Genomic DNA, 18,150 nt, shown 5'->3' with positions numbered 1-18,150 from the left:
ATGGATGGACCTTGTTGCTATAATTGGGGGGGGGGGGGGGGGGCTAAGGCCCCTGCGGCGGGAGTAGCCGTGGTCAACAAGCAAGGCTACAAGACTGAAGATACATACATAGTATGTGTTCCTCCGTTACAATGATCTATATTGCGACGACCCACGCAAAGGGTCTTGCTCTGTCTCTCGACAGCTGGCAACGCAATCTCCCCTTACCAAGCAACCCACCCACAAGCAACTCAGGGGGAGTGCCCTCACAGCCACGATCGTCATACCCGACTAAAGTATGCTACGCTTCCTTCACATTGGACAGGAATGTGCCCGTGCGTCAGGTACAGCCTCCCCCCAACCAGGAAATACCCGTCTCGTCTACTGGAGTAGTCTTCCTGGCTATGAAGCATGACGTGGGCGCAAAAACAGCGAGCATGAAGGAATGATTACGTCGTGGGCACCGGGTCGCTGGGCCGGAGCCAGATCGGGTCTTGGCCAGATTGAGATGGGCCTAATGCGGTTTAGCGCCCCACAACTCTGGGCGTGCGTCATCTTGACGGGTGCGGAATGGCTGCATTCCCACCAGTGATTTGTGTGATTTATAGTCCGGGGATGCTCCCCCCGGTTGCGGTCTTCACTCAGTCCATTATAATCAATTGATTTTCACACCCTCAACTATATCCTCTCATCTTTCTTCCCACCACAAACTCTCTCACACACCCCCTCACAGCCACCCATCATGATGAACCGTACACCCAGAGTCGCGACCCGCTGCCTCAGACAGCAACGTACCAACCCCCTGAAGAACCGCTACTCCAACGCCCGCTTCCAGTCATCTTCCGCAGAATCTAGCTCCAACGGTAGCAGCAGCAGCAGCAACCCCGCCCTGGTTGGCGGTCTGGCTGGTGGTGCGCTCACTCTCGTCGCGGGCTACGCCTGGTACCACTTCTCCGGCGCCCGCACGGTGGTCAAGACGGTCAAGCAGACCCAGAACTACGCCGACCAGGTGAAGCAGGGGATCGTCCAGAATGTACCCGAGCCCGACAGGGCCTTCGACTGGCTCCGCGACACCGTGAAGAGCTACGCCGGCTTCATCCCGGGAGCGCGCAAGTACATTGATACCGCGTTCGACGACCTCGAGAAGATCAAGCAGAAGCACGGCAGCGAGTTTGACGCGATTGTTCGCGATGCCTACTCGGAGATCAAGGCCGTGACTAAGAAGGGCGGCTCCAACGCAGATACCGCCTTCGAGGCCCTGCGCGTGCTACAGAAACACCTCGGTCGCTTGGCCGAGCTGTCCGGCGACGCGGCGGAGGATATCCTCGACAACCACCCCTGGCTGCAGGAGAAGGTCGGAGGCAGCTGGGACCAGCTGAAGCAGATGGGCGACGCGTACGGCCCGCAGGCCAAGGAGGAGGTCAACAAGACCTGGGAGCAGGTCTCCAGCATTGCCAAGGAGGGATTCAGCGTGCAGTCGGCGGAGAAGGTGCGCCAGTTGATCCAGGAGAAGAAGGAGAAGCTGCAGAAGATTGGCGATGAGGCGTGGCAGAAGGGCCTCGAGGAGAGCAAGCAGTACCTGGACAAGAACCCCCAGCTGAAGGAGCTGGTGGAGAACAACGCCGATGCGCTGAAGCAGGGCAACTTCGGCGAGCTGTGGGGTCTGGTCAAGGACTCGGCCTCGTCCGGCAAGACGGAGCAGGTGGAGAAGTTCGTCAAGGAGAAGGTCGATCAGGCCAAGAACAACAGCTCCTTCGACCTGGACAAGTGGACGAAGATGGTCCCCGGCGGATCGGACATCCTGAACCAGCTGCAGTCGCTGCGCACGGTGGGCGAAAAGAAGGGCAAGGAGGCGGAGGGAGTGCTCAAGGAGACGGTCGAGGAGCTGCAGCAGGTGTTGAAGAAGCGAAAGGACCAGATCGAGAAGCTGGCGAGTGAGGCCAAGGAGGAGAGCAAGTAGAGCATGACTCGGTGTATTTTAGAATTATGTGTATCATATACCCAATGCCATATTTTATGATTCATGAATGTGCCTAGAATAGTGTAATTAGTCACCATTCAGTATATTTGATCTGATCTGATCTGATCTGATACCAAATGCACACATACCTTATGCCTGCCTGATGGATCCCACTCAGTCTAGACAGGGATTCTCACTCAGCGGATGACTAACCACGGATTAGTCAAGGGGAGTCTGGACCCTTGGGTGTTACGAAGCCAGTGAGTGGCCCCTCAGATCATCCATCAGCCAGTTAGGGCTGGCCATTTGCCCGAGGGATTTCCATGGTTTGCGGGGTCAAATCATGTCAGCAGACGGCCCATTCCCTCCCCAGTGAGAAGTGATGATGTCGACAACCAGTGGTGAAATGAGCATTATTCACCTGTCAATGCCGATGACCCCCCGCTTCGCTTCCTGCTTCCAATCCCCACCACGTGTCTGGCCCTTTGTGGTCAGTCAGCAAATGAAGGGCGAGGCAGTTGTCCATTACCCATGCCGTCTTGGCCAGCCTGGCTGTCCTACCCAGCCTGCATTCACTGGGAGGGTATAAGTACAGGTATACAGTGCGGGGTTGGGTTTCTTCCCCTCTTTTCTGATTTCCATTCCTCCATCCTCTCATCTTCATCGTCATTTTCATCTTGAGTATCATTTTGATCGATCATTATCATCATCATCGTCATCATCATCATCATCACTGCATTATTGCATTTCAACATCCTCCTCCTCAGATCTCTTGACTAAGCAACCCCTTCCCTCTCAAAAAAAAACCTAACACCACCATCATGGGCGAGTCCAAGTGTCCCTACAAGGCCCACGCCAATGTGGCCGGCGGGGGCACGCGTAACACCGACTGGTGGCCCGAGCAGCTGAAGCTCAACATCCTCCGCCAGCACACCTCCACCACCAACCCATTGAAGGCCGACTTTGACTATGCTGCTGCCTTTCAGAGCCTGGATTACTTTGCCCTCAAGAAAGACCTCCATGCCCTGATGACCGACTCCCAGGACTGGTGGCCTGCCGACTTCGGCCACTACGGCGGTCTCTTCATCCGCATGGCCTGGCACAGTGCTGGCACTTATCGGGTCTTTGACGGCCGTGGCGGGGGAGGGCAGGGCCAGCAGCGGTTTGCCCCCCTCAACAGCTGGCCTGACAACGTGAGTCTGGACAAGGCTCGTCGGCTCCTGTGGCCCATCAAGCAGAAGTACGGCGACAAGATCTCCTGGGCCGATTTGCTGCTGCTGACGGGCAATGTGGCCCTCGAGTCCATGGGCTTCAAGACCTTTGGCTTCTCGGGTGGCCGCCCGGACACCTTCGAGGCCGATGAGTCGGTCTATTGGGGTGGGGAGACAACCTGGCTGGGCAACGACGTCCGGTACTCCGATGGCAAGCCCGGGGTGGCGGCTGAGGGAGTGGTCGACAGCGATCAATCCCCCCATCGCGACATTCACAAGCGAGACCTGGAGAAGCCCTTGGCGTCGGCGCACATGGGTCTCATCTATGTCAACCCCGAAGGGCCGGACGGCAATCCCGATCCCGTGGCTGCGGCTCGGGACATCCGCGTCACCTTCAGTCGCATGGGAATGAACGACGAAGAGACGGTCGCTCTCATCGCCGGAGGTCACAGCTTTGGTAAGACCCACGGGGCTGCCCCGTCCAGCAATGTGGAGGCAGAGCCTGAAGGCGCCGGCCTCGAGTCGCAGGGTCTCGGCTGGAAGAACAACCACCAGTCTGGCAAAGGCCCCGACACCATCACCAGTGGCCTGGAGGTGATCTGGACCAAGACTCCCACCAAGTGGAGCAACAACTACCTGGAGTATCTGTTCCGCTATGACTGGGAGCTCACCAAGAGCCCCGCGGGGGCTCACCAGTATGTGGCCAAGGACTCTGAGGCCATCATCCCGGACGCTTACGATCCCTCCAAGCGCCACCGGCCGACTATGCTCACCACCGATCTCTCCCTCCGCTATGACCCCACCTACGAGAAGATCTCGCGGCGTTTCCTCGAGAACCCCGATCAGCTGGCCGATGCCTTCTCCCGCGCCTGGTTCAAGCTTCTCCACCGCGACATGGGTCCCCGCACCCGGTACATCGGACCTGAGGCCCCCACCGAGGAGTTGATCTGGCAGGATCCCATCCCTGCCGTCAGCCATCCTCTCATCGATGCCAACGACATCGCCTCCCTCAAGCGCACCATCCTGGAGAAGAGTGGCGTCGACCGGTCGAAGCTGGTGTCGACGGCGTGGGCGTCCGCCTCGACCTTCCGGGCCAGCGACAAGCGCGGCGGAGCCAACGGCGCCCGCATTCGCCTGCAGCCCCAGCGGGATTGGGAGGTGAACCGACAGCCCGGGCTGCAGGAGACCCTAACTGCCCTGGAATCCATTCAGAAGGAGTTCAACGGCTCTGCTCCCAACGGAAAGAAGGTCTCCCTGGCCGATCTGATCGTGCTGGCCGGCAGTGCGGCCGTCGAGCAGGCGGCTCGTGAGGCTGGCCACAACATCCAAGTCCCCTTCATCCCCGGTCGGACGGATGCCTCGCAGGAGCAGACTGACGTCGAATCCTTCAGTCATCTGGAGCCGGTGGCCGATGGCTTCCGCAACTACGGTCGCTCGACCCCTCGCGTGCGCACGGAGCAGTTCCTCGTGGACCGGGCTCATCTCCTCAGCCTGTCTGCGCCGGAACTGGCCGTCCTGGTCGGTGGGCTGCGCGTGCTGAACGCGAACTACGATGGATCGTCTCACGGGGTCTTCACCTCCCGACCGGGGCAGTTGACGAACGACTTCTTCGTCAATCTGCTGGATATGAGCACGGCCTGGAAGGCGACGGATGCCAGTCGGGAGTTGTACGAGGGCACCGATCGCAAGACCGGCCAGCGCAAGTGGACGGCCACGCGCGCGGATCTGGTCTTCGGCTCGCATGCCGAGCTGCGGGCGATCGCCGAGGTTTATGGGAGTGTCGATGGTCCAGCTCGATTTGTCAAAGACTTTGTGGCCGCTTGGGACAAGGTCATGAACCTGGATCGGTTTGATCTCAAGAAGCAGTCGATTGTGTCCTCTCGATTGTAGCTCTGCCGGAGCACGGCTAGTCTGTTTGTAATGAGTTGAGGCAATGAAATCAGCTTATCGTGTTACGTTGTGCTTTGTGTTGTTGATTGTAGCAGTTCCAGCAAAGTTGGTGGAGTTGAAGCGTGACTGAAGCATGGGTCTGTAGCACACCCGGTAGCTTTGCCTTCCAATTTCTCCGGGGGCGAATTCAGGGGCAATGCACTTCGGACTTTCGTATCGGACAGTGAAATGGCTAAATGGCTGTGCAACAATTGCTGTTATGGATTAACTCTTGAGCAACCGGATACCAGTGTTGAGGAAGGATGATTCAGAGCTGTCGCAGTCGAGCACAAGATGACGAGCAGACTGACTAGCTCGACTGACTAGTCTACAAGCATTCTGGTATGGGTAGGGATCGGCCGCGTCGGTCCAGCAGGCCGACCCAGTCTAGGCAGCAACCAAAGCCCACGGTGTGAGTGGTCTGATGCTGCGTGGTTCAGGGGGAAGAAATGGAGTCAGCCCTACTACGGGTGGGTCAGCCCTATCTATCTATCTCTCTCGCTCACCCAGCCCTATCCCCCATCACCCCTTTCACGCGTCTGAAGAGCCAGCCAGGGCATGTATACGACGAGCTTCATCAATATAGCCTCAGTAGGCCAAGATGGAACATGTAAAGGCTGATTGTACTGAGACACTGAGCTGGATTGACCACCGAGTGGGCGTAGCAACCTAAAACATCGGCGGACTGAATGCCATCCTGCTACGACCCACGCCACACGCCACCAGAACACGGGACAGTATCCTCCTCTACGGCAACCATTCATGGAAAGGCTGGGAAGGTCTCGTAGAGATTACAACACTCTGTCACATAATTTGAGATCGAGAAACCAATTGTACTCGACGTCCCGTCGCTGAGCTACTCCCAGAATGGCCAGAGTGAGGCCCTGGCACTGGGAGCAGGTTGCGAAGACCCTGGTAGGGCTGGCCAGCAGACCAAATGAGCATTGAGAAGCTAAAATCACGACATCGCGCCCCATAATGCTACCACTACCGGATGCAGGTCGATATACTCCGTAGTTATATGCCACACCACACGCCGCATCATGAACACCGCCCGACCAAGTGTTTCTCTGTGCAGTCCACCGGCTAGCCTTGGATCATGTCGAGCAAGATAGGCCGTCTTGCGGCCAAACTGCTGGGAATTGAACTTATCCCCTCTGATCCAACCCCTACCTCCCACAAGCCTGGTGCCCGCGACGCATACGAACATGTCGACTACTATCTCGAGCCTGAACCTACCCTCGGTGACTGGGTGCGAGAGCATACGCCCTCTGGGCGGACCGTCCGCCATTGCTTCTACCACATGTTTCCCTTTTGGCAATGGATATGGTCATATAATATGCAATGGTTCATTGGGGACATGATTGCCGGTAAGTGCAGCTCATGGCCTACCACAAAATTCGCATAGCCTGACAGATGGTGGTTCCAGGTATCACTGTCGGTGCGGTAGTAATTCCTCAAGGCATGGCTTATGCCATCCTGGCTAAGCTGCCGGCGGAATACGGACTCTACTCCTCCTTCATGGGGGTTCTGATCTATTGGTTCTTCGCGACTTCCAAAGATATTACCATCGGGGTAAGTACTCACTTCCAATTGCCATGCACACCCAACGGCTGACCGACCTAACCCTCCACTCTCTTAGCCGGTGGCAGTCATGTCTACTCTCGTCGGGACCATCATCATCGACACGCAAGAGAAATACCCCGATATCGAGGCGACCACGATCGCCGGAGCTCTAGGCATTGTGTGTGGTGCCATCGTCACCTTTCTGGGACTGACTCGTCTGGGATTTATTGTCGATTTCATTCCGCTGCCGGCCATTACAGCGTTCATGACCGGCTCTGCGATCAACGTGTGTGCTGGACAGATTAAGACTGTTCTCGGTGAGACTGCCAGCTTCTCGACTCGGGGAGCGACATACAAGGTCATCATTGATACCTTGCGCTATCTCCCGACCTCCCAAATGGACGCCGCCATGGGCCTGACTGCCTTGGCTATGCTGTATGGCATCCGGTCGGCGTGCAATTACGGCTCACGCAAATACCCTCACAAGGCGAAAGTCTTCTTCTTCCTCTCCACTCTCCGCACCGTCTTTGTCATCTTGTTCTACACGATGGTCAGTGCGGCGGTCAACCTGCACCGTCGCCACAACCCGGCTTTCAAGCTGCTGGGCAAGGTGCCGTACGGCTTTCAGCACGCTGGAGTCCCCAAGATCAGCGTGGATATCATTCGAACCTTTGCACACGAGCTGCCAGCCGCGGTGATCGTCCTGGTGATTGAGCATATTGCTATTTCCAAGTCGTTCGGTCGAGTCAACAACTATACCATTGATCCGTCGCAAGAGTTCATCGCCATTGGGATTGCGAACCTGCTGGGACCCTTCCTCGGGGGCTATCCCGCCACCGGCTCCTTCTCACGCACCGCCATCAAGGCTAAAGCCGGGGTGCGCACGCCTCTGGCTGGTGTGATCACTGCGGTGGTGGTTCTGCTGGCGATCTATGCCCTGTCGGCTCTGTTCTTCTTCATCCCTTCATCCTCCCTGTCCGCCGTGATTGTGCACGCCGTGGGGGACCTGATCGCCCCCCCGAGCACCATTTACCGATTCTGGCAGGTTGCCCCCTTGGACGCGATCATCTGCCTGGTGGGGATCGTGGTCATCATTTTCTCGACCATCGAGATCGGGATCTACTGTACGATCTGCATGTCCCTGGCGGTGCTACTCTTCCGCATTGCCAAAGCGCGCGGGCAGTTTCTCGGGCAGGTGCAAATCCACTCCGTGATCGGAGACCATCTGTTGGATGACTCCAGCACGATCGACCTGACGAAGAATGATTACACTCAATCTGCTCCACGGTCGCTCTACCTGCCGGTCTCCCACGCGGATGGCTCCAACCCGGCGATCCAGCTGGTTCAGCCCACGCCGGGGGTGATCATCTACCGTCTCTCGGACGGGTTCAACTACCCCAATGCCAATCACTACACCGACCATCTCGTCCAGCACATCTTCGATCACACCCGACGGACCGATCCTGCGAGTTATGCTAAGCCTGGGGACCGGCCGTGGAACGACCCCGGTCCACGCGCGAGGAGAAATGCGGAAACGTCGACCATGGAGGACTCGTCTGTCTCCCAGCCCGTACTCCGAGCCATCATTCTGGACTTTGCTGCGGTCAACAGCGTCGATATCAGTGTCATCCAGAACCTGATCGACGTCCGCAACCAGTTGGATCGGTATGCCGCCCCAAATCTGGTGCAGTGGCATTTCGCGCATGTCAACAACAAATGGACGAAGCGTGCCCTGGTGGCTGCTGGCTTTGAACGTCCTCTGCCGTCGGAGTCGCCACAGGGTATGGTGGTAGATCTGGCGGAGTGGGATGAGGGCCCGATGGATGGGACGGCGCTTCGACCGAGCGATGCCGAGTCTCAAGCCAGTGGCAAGGGCTGGATTGATAAGCAAGGCATGCGAACAACAACCAAACCGACGCAGGCTGCACTGGATGAGTCGGACCTGTCGTCGGATATTGAGCATGCCATCACGACGACGCATCCAGTGCCACACACGGGTGGCACTGTGTTTGACAGCCCGCGACGACGCATCGCCATGGTGAGTGGTGTGAATATGCCGCATTTCCATGCCGATCTGACGGGGGCGTTGGCAGCGGTCAATAAGAGCTTGGAAGGGGGGGTGGGGGTGTCTCCTAAGCTGTAGGCCATGCGATGTTACGCTACGTACTGAGAATAATCAATGAATCGGCCCAGCACAACTTCAGCCGGTTGCATTTATGTTACTCGTAGTAAAGATTCCAGGTCTCTGTCTCCCTACGGGCGCAAAGCTCATAGAATTCATCCAGCATCGCTGATCCTCTTTATACCTCCACCTCAGCCGGTCGCACAACGATAGAATCGTCTCCCATCTTGTTCGGGCTTCCCTCACGCGAGGTCCTCCGCGCATCGATGAGAGGAGGCTCCCCCGTCGTCACGCCAATTCTTCCTCTCGCCAGGTCTCGCTTCTCAAGATAGGCAATCAGTCCAATAAATGGGAGGGTCAACGCCCCCGTCACCAAACTCGCGATATACCCTTTGTGGAAGTTGGGCGCATCGGTGGCCGGGAAGAAGATCAACGGCCACCAGGTAACAAAGGCAAAGTCGAACGAGTTCATAAACCCGGTGGTGATGGCCCGTAGCTGGAGGTCATGGGCTGTCACGTCGGCCATCCAGGAGTACCAGATCGCCTGGGGAGCATAGGTGGTGCCGACCAAGTAGAAGGCCACGAAGTACCCTGCGTCGGTGGATGGGTTGGAGACGAGAATGGAGGAGCCGATGACGAAGGTGAAGCCGATGGCGAGCGAGACCTGCCAGCGTGACTGCAGTCGGTCGGAGATGATGGCGTAGAGTACCGTGCCAAAGATGGCGGCAGCATAGATCCCGGTGGGGTAGTTGTTCTGTTGGATGGTCGAGTAGCCCCTTGAAGCCATCCAGTAGGGCATCACATTGTTGGACACCTCTTGCACCGATAGGGAGTACACTGTCCGATGATCAGGGGGTCAGAGTGGTCGAAGGAAGACGGACACCTGGGGCAAGCGGCTACATACGCATGAAGATGAACGGCAACAGCCAGAACTGCCAGCTGAGCAAGACACGCTTGAAGACTGTAGCATCCCAGGATTGCTTGCGCACGGCGCCTAGTCGAGTCACCGCGTGTTCTTTCTGCTCCTCGGTGAGATACCAGGCGGATCGGTGGGATGGCAGGTCGGGAATGAACACCCAGCCTGAACACGACTTGTTAGTCTTCAATGGTCGTCCATCGTGTGGTGACGATGCCCAAACCCACCAAAGAGTGCAACCGGGACGGTCATCACGGAGACAATGATGAAGATCCATTTCCAGGCTGGCAGACCCCCTTTGCCTGCCAGTGCCGCCAACAGACCCGCCTGGATCCATCCCCCAGCCATCGTGCCGATATGGCCAAACACACAGAAGACTGCTGCCCGCATCCCGAGCTCGGACTTCTGATACCACGAGCCGAGAATGAACTGGGCTCCTACACTGGTCCCAGGGTCAGCATCAGCACATCAAACTTCATGCAACCCTGATGGTGGACGTACTAGGCAATAGCCGAGAAGCCTCCTTCAATCGCATTGAGCAAGATGACCTGCCAGGCCCGCGTCATCTTATAGGTGATCAAGGTCAAGACGCTCCAGGTCACATTGGCGGTGACAAACACGTATTTGGGGCGGGCAATGGTCAATAAGCTGGTGCCGGGTATCTGGCATACGGCATACACCACCAGGTAGGCGGTGTTCATGTAATTGTACTCCTTGCCCTGGAAGCCGAGGGCCTCTTTCATCCCGCTGATATAGGCGGACGAATAGCTGGATCGGGTGACGCCAAAGAGAAACCAAATCAACGAGAAGTAGGGCAATAAGGTGATGTCCAGTTTGGCCAGCAGAGCGCGAGTCTTGGGCTCTGATCCCCACAGTCGGATCGCCAGCCAACTGCGAAGCGAGGCCATGATGCTTCTACAGAAGGAGGGGTGCACTGTTCGGTGGTTCAAGGGTGGTGGTGAATGGAGCGAGCCGCGAAAAATGCTTATCTCGACCTATATAAGTTAACGGTCGCCAAAGAGAAAGGCTCGGAGAATCAGCATTACACAAGCGGGTGGCTGTCACACGCCATCTTGTGAATGGTACTTTGCTCTGGCGTCAGTGAAAGGAAGAGGGGAAGAAGCCAAGTCTTATTGGTCATGGCGAAAACTCCTTGCAGATGGTGAAATCCGCCGCAGCTGATAAGCATGATGCCGTTGAAGCGGTGACTAAGTAATTATGCAGCTTTGCGTAACATGCAAAAAAGAAGCAAAAGTGAAAGCCCAACGCGGGGGTTGAACCCGCAACCTTGAGATTAAGAGTCTCACGCTCTGCCGATTGAGCTAGCCGGGCTGGTTGGTGATCAAGGAGCACGCAATGAATTATAGTAAGCTGCATTAAGTAAGAATGAACCTTTGCAGCCTGTTGAATTCGTGGTGGTGAAGAACCTGAACTCGACCCCCCGCATCAACGGAGTCTCGTCCCAGTCTGGAGTATCGGCTGCACTGGCTGCCAGCAGAACCGCGGGCAAGTCGAGACTACCATGAAGGATATGTCAACTCTAAACATCGTGGATGTGGAGTAGGGGTGGAGATAGGGGACAATGAAAAGGTGTAACACATGCTCCGCTTGCCAAAATATATGTGATGCTGCGGACTACTAAACTTCCCGAATGCGACCACGCCACCACGTCGATCTGATGGTGGCAATTAGCAGCTCACGAGTGTGTATGGTATGAAGTAACCCGACTCCTTAGGGTCAGCAATGGCCTATGGAAGATTGAAAGTACCAATCAGTTGTGGCTGCCGAGAAACCCGAGGGAGCGACCGGGCCACACGTGACCAGATTCCAGAGGCTTATCGGATCTTAACTTAACTATCGGATAAGCTTATCTTATCTACGGTCGGCAACTCTGCATTCAATTGCATCATGCATACAGACCCAAGAGGATGGCGGCAAAAAGCATCTCATCGGTAACATTTGTTCCGACCCCCGTAGGTCTAGGTGCCAGGGCAGTGTGTAGTTGCGCGGAGGCGGTGCCGTAGCGCTCCCAGCTCAGCGGACGCTGGTGACGGTCGGCGTGGACGGTGGCCAAGTTCTGTACCAGGGAGTAATTATCGCTCGCTTCTCACGTATCGTACAGTACAACTGGTTCACACCGGTACAAACAGTGAAAAGAATCGTTCCAGAACACCCGAGTCCTCCAATGAAACAACTAGTGAGCAATGCTGGTCAGGACGCAATAACACCACACAGCCCTCCGGCGCGATACCATAGAGCGAGTAGGCCGTGCCACAGCCCGGCGCAAACCCCTCGTTGTCGGCGAAGACCCTCCTATACTCATGGCCCCTCCGATCGTCGTAGGGGCGAAATATTGGGGGTAGGCTCGTGAGTTGAACATCGAACCTAGAGGCGGAATGGATCAAGTATACTGCTACTGACCCCACGGCTGTTGTCGCCCCTGACATCCAGCGCGGAGCAAGAATGGAGTTGGGGCGGGTGAGCTGTCGCGCCAGGGCTTCCACCCGCTGCATTTGCAACGCCTGGCTGATGTCGCCCCCGAAAACAAGCAGGTGCCATTGCCCCGTGCTCGGGAGACTCTCTTGGAGATGCCATGGCTGCGAATCACTTTGACAGAGCACAAGGACATCTGGCAGACGTCGACCAACCACAATGTTCTCAGCCAGGTGAGGCTTGCTACAGTAGAGGACCCCGTTCTTGTCTGGTGACGAGTGAGAGTCCCGGGTGCCAGTCACCAAGAGATTCGGGGGATAGGTGACACTCAATCCTGAGGCTGTCGTGTTCTCCTCTGAGAGGGTGCCTTCAAGTCCGGTGGCCTTGTCCTTGAAGTCTGCCGGCTTTTCTCGTTCGGCCGAATCATGGTCCGGACCGGAGCATACACCCAAGCACATTCGGCGATCAAAACGGATCAATCGCTCGGCGACAGGTAGCCTCTCTTCCTGGTATGTTCGCAGGATGGCAGGTGTAGCCACGCCTTTCAAGACCGAAGCCAGCTTCCAGCCCAAGTTGTAGGTATCCTGCATGCTGACGTTCATTCCCTGACCGGCCTTAGGCGAATGAGTATGGACAGCATCCCCCGACAGAAAGATTCGATCTTGCACCGAGGAATTCCTGCATAATCTCTGGCCAACCTTCATCAGAGTCAGTCGTAGTTCGCATGTTTCCACACTAGTTGATCGGAACATACTGTATATATTGTACACCACGCGACGTGAGAGGTGACGAGGTAATACGGCTTCAACGCACCGCCAAGAATCGACAAGAGGACCGAAGGTTGGCGGTCTCTTCGAAATCGAGTCGCACATCTGGCGGGGAGTTGAATATAGAAGCGTACGAGATTGTCTTCTCTAGGAATGATCATAACATTGCCGGTGGGGGATTTGATAATGCACCGTTTGCGAATGTCAGCTACGAAACATCAACGGTCTGTCAGCGTAGGCAGGCGATAAAGGCACGAGAGGAGGAACTGACGAAAGTCGGTGGTTGGTATACAGTCAAGCACGCCCCAGTTGTCGTTGCTGGCAGTCTCCCCCTCCAGGCTCAACCCCAATTGTTTGCGAACCCAGCTGTGGGCGCCATCACAGCCGATTAGGTATCTGGTGCGCACGAATGACTGGTTTTCAGTGGTCTCAGCCCTGTCTTAGCTTGCGAGGGATCCCAAGACTCACATCTGTGCCCAGTCGGAGTTCAACAGCAAATTCCCTGTGAAGATCCACCAAATCCCGGTGAATGAGGAGCTCCTGAGGTGACGTCTCCCACTTGATTTGCACATCTGGGGATTTATTGACAAATTCGAGTAGACGTTCTTCAATCCGCCCTTGGCCAAGGGTGACTTCCTGGAATCTAGACAGCCCCGGGTTGTAGTTGGGCGAGACGCTGTCGCGACATAAGACTCCTCGAGAATCCCGGTGCTAGAAGCATGCCTGGCGGTTATGACTTCTCTCGACTCACAGCGGGACAAGGTATACGAACCCACAAACACACTTCCATGGTCCGGTTGGATTCCTTCCAGATGATACCAGCAAGACCAAAACTGTCCAGAATTTCGAAATTTCTACTTTCGAGCCCGTCTGCATGCCCTGTCAACGTCCGACATGACTTCCTCTCGATCACGAGGGTCTTGATGTTCAATTGAGCCAGCCAAACAGCCGCCATCAATCTGTGGCCTTGTTAGCCACCCAAGATCACCCCCATTAGTCCTGTCACTTACCCTGCGGGTCCCGCCCCAATAATAACCACATCAAAGTCCACGGAGGGCGCGGGCTGTTCTTGGCAGATCATGTTTAGGATAATAAGGTTTCTGTGGCGTGGTTAGTCAATGCGACGTTTGTTGAAACAGAAACGGTGCTACGGGGGGCGTGGAAGTTGATAAATATGCTAATCTCGACTAATCCCCCACAACATGGAGATGCCCAGGCAGGATGAAGCGAGTGGCCACTGTTGCAATGATGCAGTATGCAAGTCTCTGCACATGCTTCCTGAACAGGCGTCATCGAATTCTATCGCCATCAACACGTATGCAGTGGCAAGCATGAGCAGGCAAAACTAGCTCATTCTGGTGCCTGTGGCTAGCCAACACTTTGGCCGCTTCAGCAACCGCGTGCTGGTAAGCTAATGGGATTGCTTCTTCATCGATAACCTAGAGACATGATCTTCTCACCGCCATTAGGGCATTGCGCCTATGATGTAGTTTTTGAAAGGCCCGTCCAGCGCATTGTTTTCCATTGCTTGCTGCCCCGTTCACACAGTGACGTTGATGACACAATGTGAGCAGATCCATGATTTGAGTGACGTTCTACCGCATGCTTATTGATCTGGAACTAATGGACTCATGTAATTGTCCTCCGAGAGACGAAAGACCTATAAGTGCTCAGGGAGTCAGGTTCGTCCTACGAGAAACACACTTAACTCATTCCCAAGCGCATCATCAAGCCTCATCTTTCATTGGACTTTACCCAGTCGACAATCCTCGAGGGAGTACAAAGATCATTTACATCCGAAGTAGCAATGTCCAGTCACCTCGATTTGCTGAAGCAGACATGGGCTCTGCTTGACCGATTCAGCAAGGTTGGTGATCAGGTGGTGATGGGCGAGGATGAACTCACCCTAGCAGCCGTCGTGGCCGTGTCAAGGTGAGATCATGACCCCTGGAGATATCAGGCAATCAGCCTAGGGATAGAGTAGCAGGTTAGCAAGACTAAGCTGTAGTAGGGCTTCCACAAAGGTATCGGTGCAGAAGTCGCCTGAGCTGATGCAGCGGCTGGTGAGGTGTGTTGACACCATGAATGCGGAACTTGAAAGGGGAGGGCAGATATATGGTATATTTCATTACCCCTAACCGTGGCACTTCGAGGTCGATGGGCTGATGATCTTTGCAGGAGTCAACACTGGGTGTGGGGGCAATGCAAACACGCGTACATCCAAGCTGCAAATCATCCAGCACTCGTTTTTTCAACATCACCAGGCAGGCATTCTTCCGCAGCTTGTCTATCCTCGGGGCAATACTTTGCGCGATATGAACCAGGAAAGCCAAAGCCTGTCGCCCGAAATTACTCGCGGCACCATTCTCCTCCGCTGCAACTCGCTCCTCCGTGGTCACTCAGCCGTAAGAATCGAGGTCATTGATCTCCTTCTTCGGGTCCTGAGCGAGGGGTATGTGCCGCTAATTCCCCTAAGGGGTAGCATTTCCGCCTCGGGCGACCTGTCCCCTCTTTCATACGTTGGGGGCTTGGTGGAGGGGAATGCCGATGTCTTTGTGCGGTTCGAGGAGGAAGACGGCAAGCAGACCATTATCCCCGCGGCAGATACTCTGCAGCGACTGGGTCTCGATCCCCTCAAATTGAATGCTAAAGAGGGCCTGGGCATCATGAATGGCACAGCTGTCAGTACCGCTGCGGCTGGTCTAGCCCTTTATGATTGCCACCAGATGGCCCTCCTGGCGCAGGTCCTGACTGCCATGGCGACCGAGGCGCTCCTTGGAACCGTAGACAACTATCACGAATTCATCGCCCGATGTCGACCCCATTCTGGGCAAACTGAAGTTGCCCGCAATATTAGAGGTTTCCTGCGGGGATCTGCCCTCTGCCATGAGACCGATCCCAAGAAAACAGGGCTGGTGCAGGATGGCTACTCATTACGAACTGCGCCCCAGTGGATCGGTCCTCATCTTGAAGACCTTATGTTAGCTGCACGCCAGATTGACGTTGAGTTGAATTCCACCACAGACAATCCGTTGATCGACGTCGAGGGACAGCGCTTTCATCACGGCGGCAACTTCCAAGCCGCGTCCGTGACCAGTGCAATGGAAAAATGCCGCTCGGGCCTAGTTATGCTCGGAAAGATGATTCAAGGCCAATGTGAGGAATTGACCAATCCCTCACTCAGCAGGGGACTGCCTGCAAATCTAGCGTTGGACGATCCTAGCCTATCGTTCACAGTTAAGGGCCTCGATATCAACATGACGGCATATTACTCAGAGCTTGCATTCCTGAGCAATTCGATCAGCAACCACGTGCATTCTGCCGAAATGAATAACCAATCCGTCAACTCACTGGCGCTGGTCGCGGCCCGATATACTGGTGAATGTGTGCAAGTCTTGTCTATGATGTATGCTGCCCACTTGTATATTTTGTGTCAAGCTTTGGATATCAGAGCCCTCAGCATGGAGTTCTTTGCCAAGGCCAAGGCGAAATCAAGTACGCTTTACCAGGAGATCTTCGGGGGTGGTCTAGAGTTGGCCTTGATTGATTTCGAATTGGTGTGGACACAGGTCATCTCCACCTGGGATCAGACAGGCCATCTTGATCTTGCAGATCGGTGTAACCACGTTGCCATGCAGTCATTTGCTCATCTCCTGGACGTGGAGATGCGAGAAATCAACGCTTCTTCGCCCACCTTGTGTGGCCAGATCAAACTGTGGAAGGACAGGTTGGTGGAGCTTATGGCCACCTGCTACGACGAGACCCGGCAGGAGTTCATCAAGTCTCCCTCAACTTGCACCTACTTGGGTGAGGCGAGCAAAACAATGTACCAGCTTGTCCGGTGTGACCTTGAGATCCCCTTGCATCAAGGTATCAGCGATCATCCACCACTTGCGGCAGCAGCAGGAGAATGCGAAGGCAAGAGAACCATTGGCTCGTATGTATCACGAATATATGTAGCACTGAGAGAAGCGAGATACGTCGAGCGACTTCGGACCCTGGTTGCTGCGGAATGCAAGGCCGAATAAGTGATGAGAGAGGTAGCAGTGAAAGAAATCTGGGCTGGTGGCAAGTGTGGGATTTGACTACCTGTTGCTGTCCATGGGAATATGCATCCTGTCCGTACAAAGGATCCTAGAGCGGGGTTGGGGATCGGTAAGTGGGCTTTTCTCGCTTACTTGCCCGTGAGATTCCGTCTCTACTCGTAGCTCATTGTGCCGAGTTTCTGAAGTACTATGTTTCGTTGTTCTTCTGTCTGTCTCTTTCTCTCTCTCCATTCCCCAAATGATCTGCCGTGAAGGGATCGGACTTGCCGACAGCCCAGCCCAGACCAATAGTTGTGTATAGTACAGCATAGTACAGTAGATCGAAAGTAACCGATCAAGAAGTTAATCTTATTTCTTGCTTAAGATTAACTGCACTACACAAGACGCAAGAATATATAATATTATAACAGTATTATTGTACACCAGGAATTAATGCAAGAGACAGAGTAGAAACATATTATAAACCAGTTCCGGGAATACTAAATAATCCGAAAAAAAAGTTAATACATAATAATATATTAGTAAGAAACTAGAATTCCAGTCAATTCCATCGACCGAGCAAGATAAGATTCAGGCATTAGTAAAAAATCTAATAAGTACAGAAAAAACACCCGCCTTTTATATTATACTTATTTAACCGTACTAGAGTGGCTAACGGCCAGGTCAGGTCAGGTTAATTAGAATTTTTATACCTGACTGCCAGATTATAGCCAGATTAAGAAAATTTTTATATCTAACCGCAGTATAGCTAAAAAAAATAGTTAACTATTTTAACTATTTTTAGCACTAAGACCTGCCTGCTATATCTATTTAGATTTTAGTATAGTTAAGATATATTTAGATTAAATAGTTATTAATCTAACTATTTTAACTGTTATCTAAAAGTATATAAAAACAAGCTTTTTAAATCAGAAAAAAATAACTAAGAAAAATATTAGTATTTTTTTTATTTCTATTTTAAAAAATTAATCAGAGAATTCTAATAATATTAATAAAATTTAGCTTTTTATAAAATTATAGTTCTTACAGTAAGAAATATATATAAAAATATATAATTACAGCTTGGTTTAAGCTGTATATTTTAATTATAATATATAATATTAGAAAAATTATATATTTACTAATAATTAAACTACTAAAAATAAATATATTATTTTTATTTTATTATTTTTCTTCTTACTTCAGCTTAGATAGTCTATTATATTTTTATTTTTATTTAAA

At 53.8% G+C, this 18,150-nt stretch overlaps 6 protein-coding genes and 1 non-coding gene across 7 annotated transcripts; 4 read left to right on the top strand and 3 right to left on the bottom strand.

Annotated features, from left to right (window-relative positions):
• The first annotated feature begins 632 nt into the window (after window positions 1-632).
• On the top strand, window positions 633-1,972 carry BO95DRAFT_441044 (uncharacterized protein). Its single transcript, XM_025586099.1, has one exon. The coding sequence runs from the start codon at window positions 722-724 to the stop codon at window positions 1,937-1,939; it is 1,218 nt and encodes a 405-aa protein (XP_025444012.1). The 5' UTR covers window positions 633-721; the 3' UTR covers window positions 1,940-1,972.
• Window positions 1,973-2,378: 406 nt separating this feature from the next.
• Window positions 2,379-5,098, top strand: BO95DRAFT_441043 (catalase/peroxidase). The gene has a single exon (XM_025586098.1). The coding sequence runs from the start codon at window positions 2,761-2,763 to the stop codon at window positions 5,038-5,040; it is 2,280 nt and encodes a 759-aa protein (XP_025444011.1). The 5' UTR covers window positions 2,379-2,760; the 3' UTR covers window positions 5,041-5,098.
• Window positions 5,099-6,153: 1,055 nt separating this feature from the next.
• On the top strand, window positions 6,154-8,788 carry BO95DRAFT_480724 (SLC26/SulP family anion transporter; the record flags this gene model as incomplete). Its single annotated transcript, XM_025590154.1, has 3 exons — window positions 6,154-6,449; window positions 6,509-6,654; window positions 6,722-8,788. The coding sequence occupies exons 1-3, from the start codon at window positions 6,179-6,181 to the stop codon at window positions 8,786-8,788; spliced, it is 2,484 nt and encodes an 827-aa protein (XP_025444010.1). The 5' UTR covers window positions 6,154-6,178.
• A 152-nt stretch (window positions 8,789-8,940) lies between these two features.
• BO95DRAFT_385337 (MFS general substrate transporter) lies at window positions 8,941-10,625 on the bottom strand. Its single transcript, XM_025583472.1, has 4 exons — window positions 10,185-10,625; window positions 9,911-10,125; window positions 9,672-9,848; window positions 8,941-9,604 (listed from the first exon to the last, which is right to left on the bottom strand). Exons 1-4 carry the CDS (start codon window positions 10,589-10,591, stop codon window positions 8,946-8,948), a joined length of 1,458 nt encoding a protein of 485 aa, XP_025444009.1. The 5' UTR covers window positions 10,592-10,625; the 3' UTR covers window positions 8,941-8,945.
• A 317-nt stretch (window positions 10,626-10,942) lies between these two features.
• BO95DRAFT_t96 lies at window positions 10,943-11,015 on the bottom strand. The gene has a single exon. It is a non-coding gene; the product is annotated as a tRNA-Lys (tRNA).
• Window positions 11,016-11,815: 800 nt separating this feature from the next.
• Window positions 11,816-13,964, bottom strand: BO95DRAFT_358594 (putative FAD monooxygenase; the record flags this gene model as incomplete). Its single annotated transcript, XM_025582413.1, has 7 exons — window positions 11,816-12,359; window positions 12,393-12,814; window positions 12,871-13,091; window positions 13,155-13,322; window positions 13,348-13,594; window positions 13,656-13,842; window positions 13,894-13,964. The coding sequence occupies 7 exons, from the start codon at window positions 13,962-13,964 to the stop codon at window positions 11,816-11,818; spliced, it is 1,860 nt and encodes a 619-aa protein (XP_025444008.1).
• A 726-nt stretch (window positions 13,965-14,690) lies between these two features.
• On the top strand, window positions 14,691-16,911 carry BO95DRAFT_461869 (aromatic amino acid ammonia-lyase; the record flags this gene model as incomplete). Its single annotated transcript, XM_025588864.1, has 3 exons — window positions 14,691-14,815; window positions 14,895-15,001; window positions 15,062-16,911. 3 exons carry the CDS (start codon window positions 14,691-14,693, stop codon window positions 16,909-16,911), a joined length of 2,082 nt encoding a protein of 693 aa, XP_025444007.1.
• Between the last annotated feature and the right edge of the window lie 1,239 nt (window positions 16,912-18,150).

Source organism: Aspergillus brunneoviolaceus (genome assembly GCF_003184695.1).
Source record: "Aspergillus brunneoviolaceus CBS 621.78 unplaced genomic scaffold BO95scaffold_20, whole genome shotgun sequence".
Lineage (NCBI taxonomy): Eukaryota > Fungi > Ascomycota > Eurotiomycetes > Eurotiales > Aspergillaceae > Aspergillus > Aspergillus brunneoviolaceus.
Note: the sequence above shows the minus strand (reverse complement) of the source record. Positions and strands in the feature narration are given on the sequence as shown.

Coding starts and splice junctions, on each gene's coding strand:
- BO95DRAFT_441044 (XM_025586099.1), top strand. CDS start 722: ATGATGAACCGTACACCCAGAGTCGCGACCCGCTGCCTCAGACAGCAA.
- BO95DRAFT_441043 (XM_025586098.1), top strand. CDS start 2,761: ATGGGCGAGTCCAAGTGTCCCTACAAGGCCCACGCCAATGTGGCCGGC.
- BO95DRAFT_385337 (XM_025583472.1), bottom strand. CDS start 10,591: ATGGCCTCGCTTCGCAGTTGGCTGGCGATCCGACTGTGGGGATCAGAG. Junction 10,126..10,184: donor GGCTTCTCGGCTATTGCCTA/GTACGTCCACCA, acceptor CCCTGGGACCAG/TGTAGGAGCCCAGTTCATTC. Junction 9,849..9,910: donor CGTCCCGGTTGCACTCTTTG/GTGGGTTTGGGC, acceptor AGTCGTGTTCAG/GCTGGGTGTTCATTCCCGAC.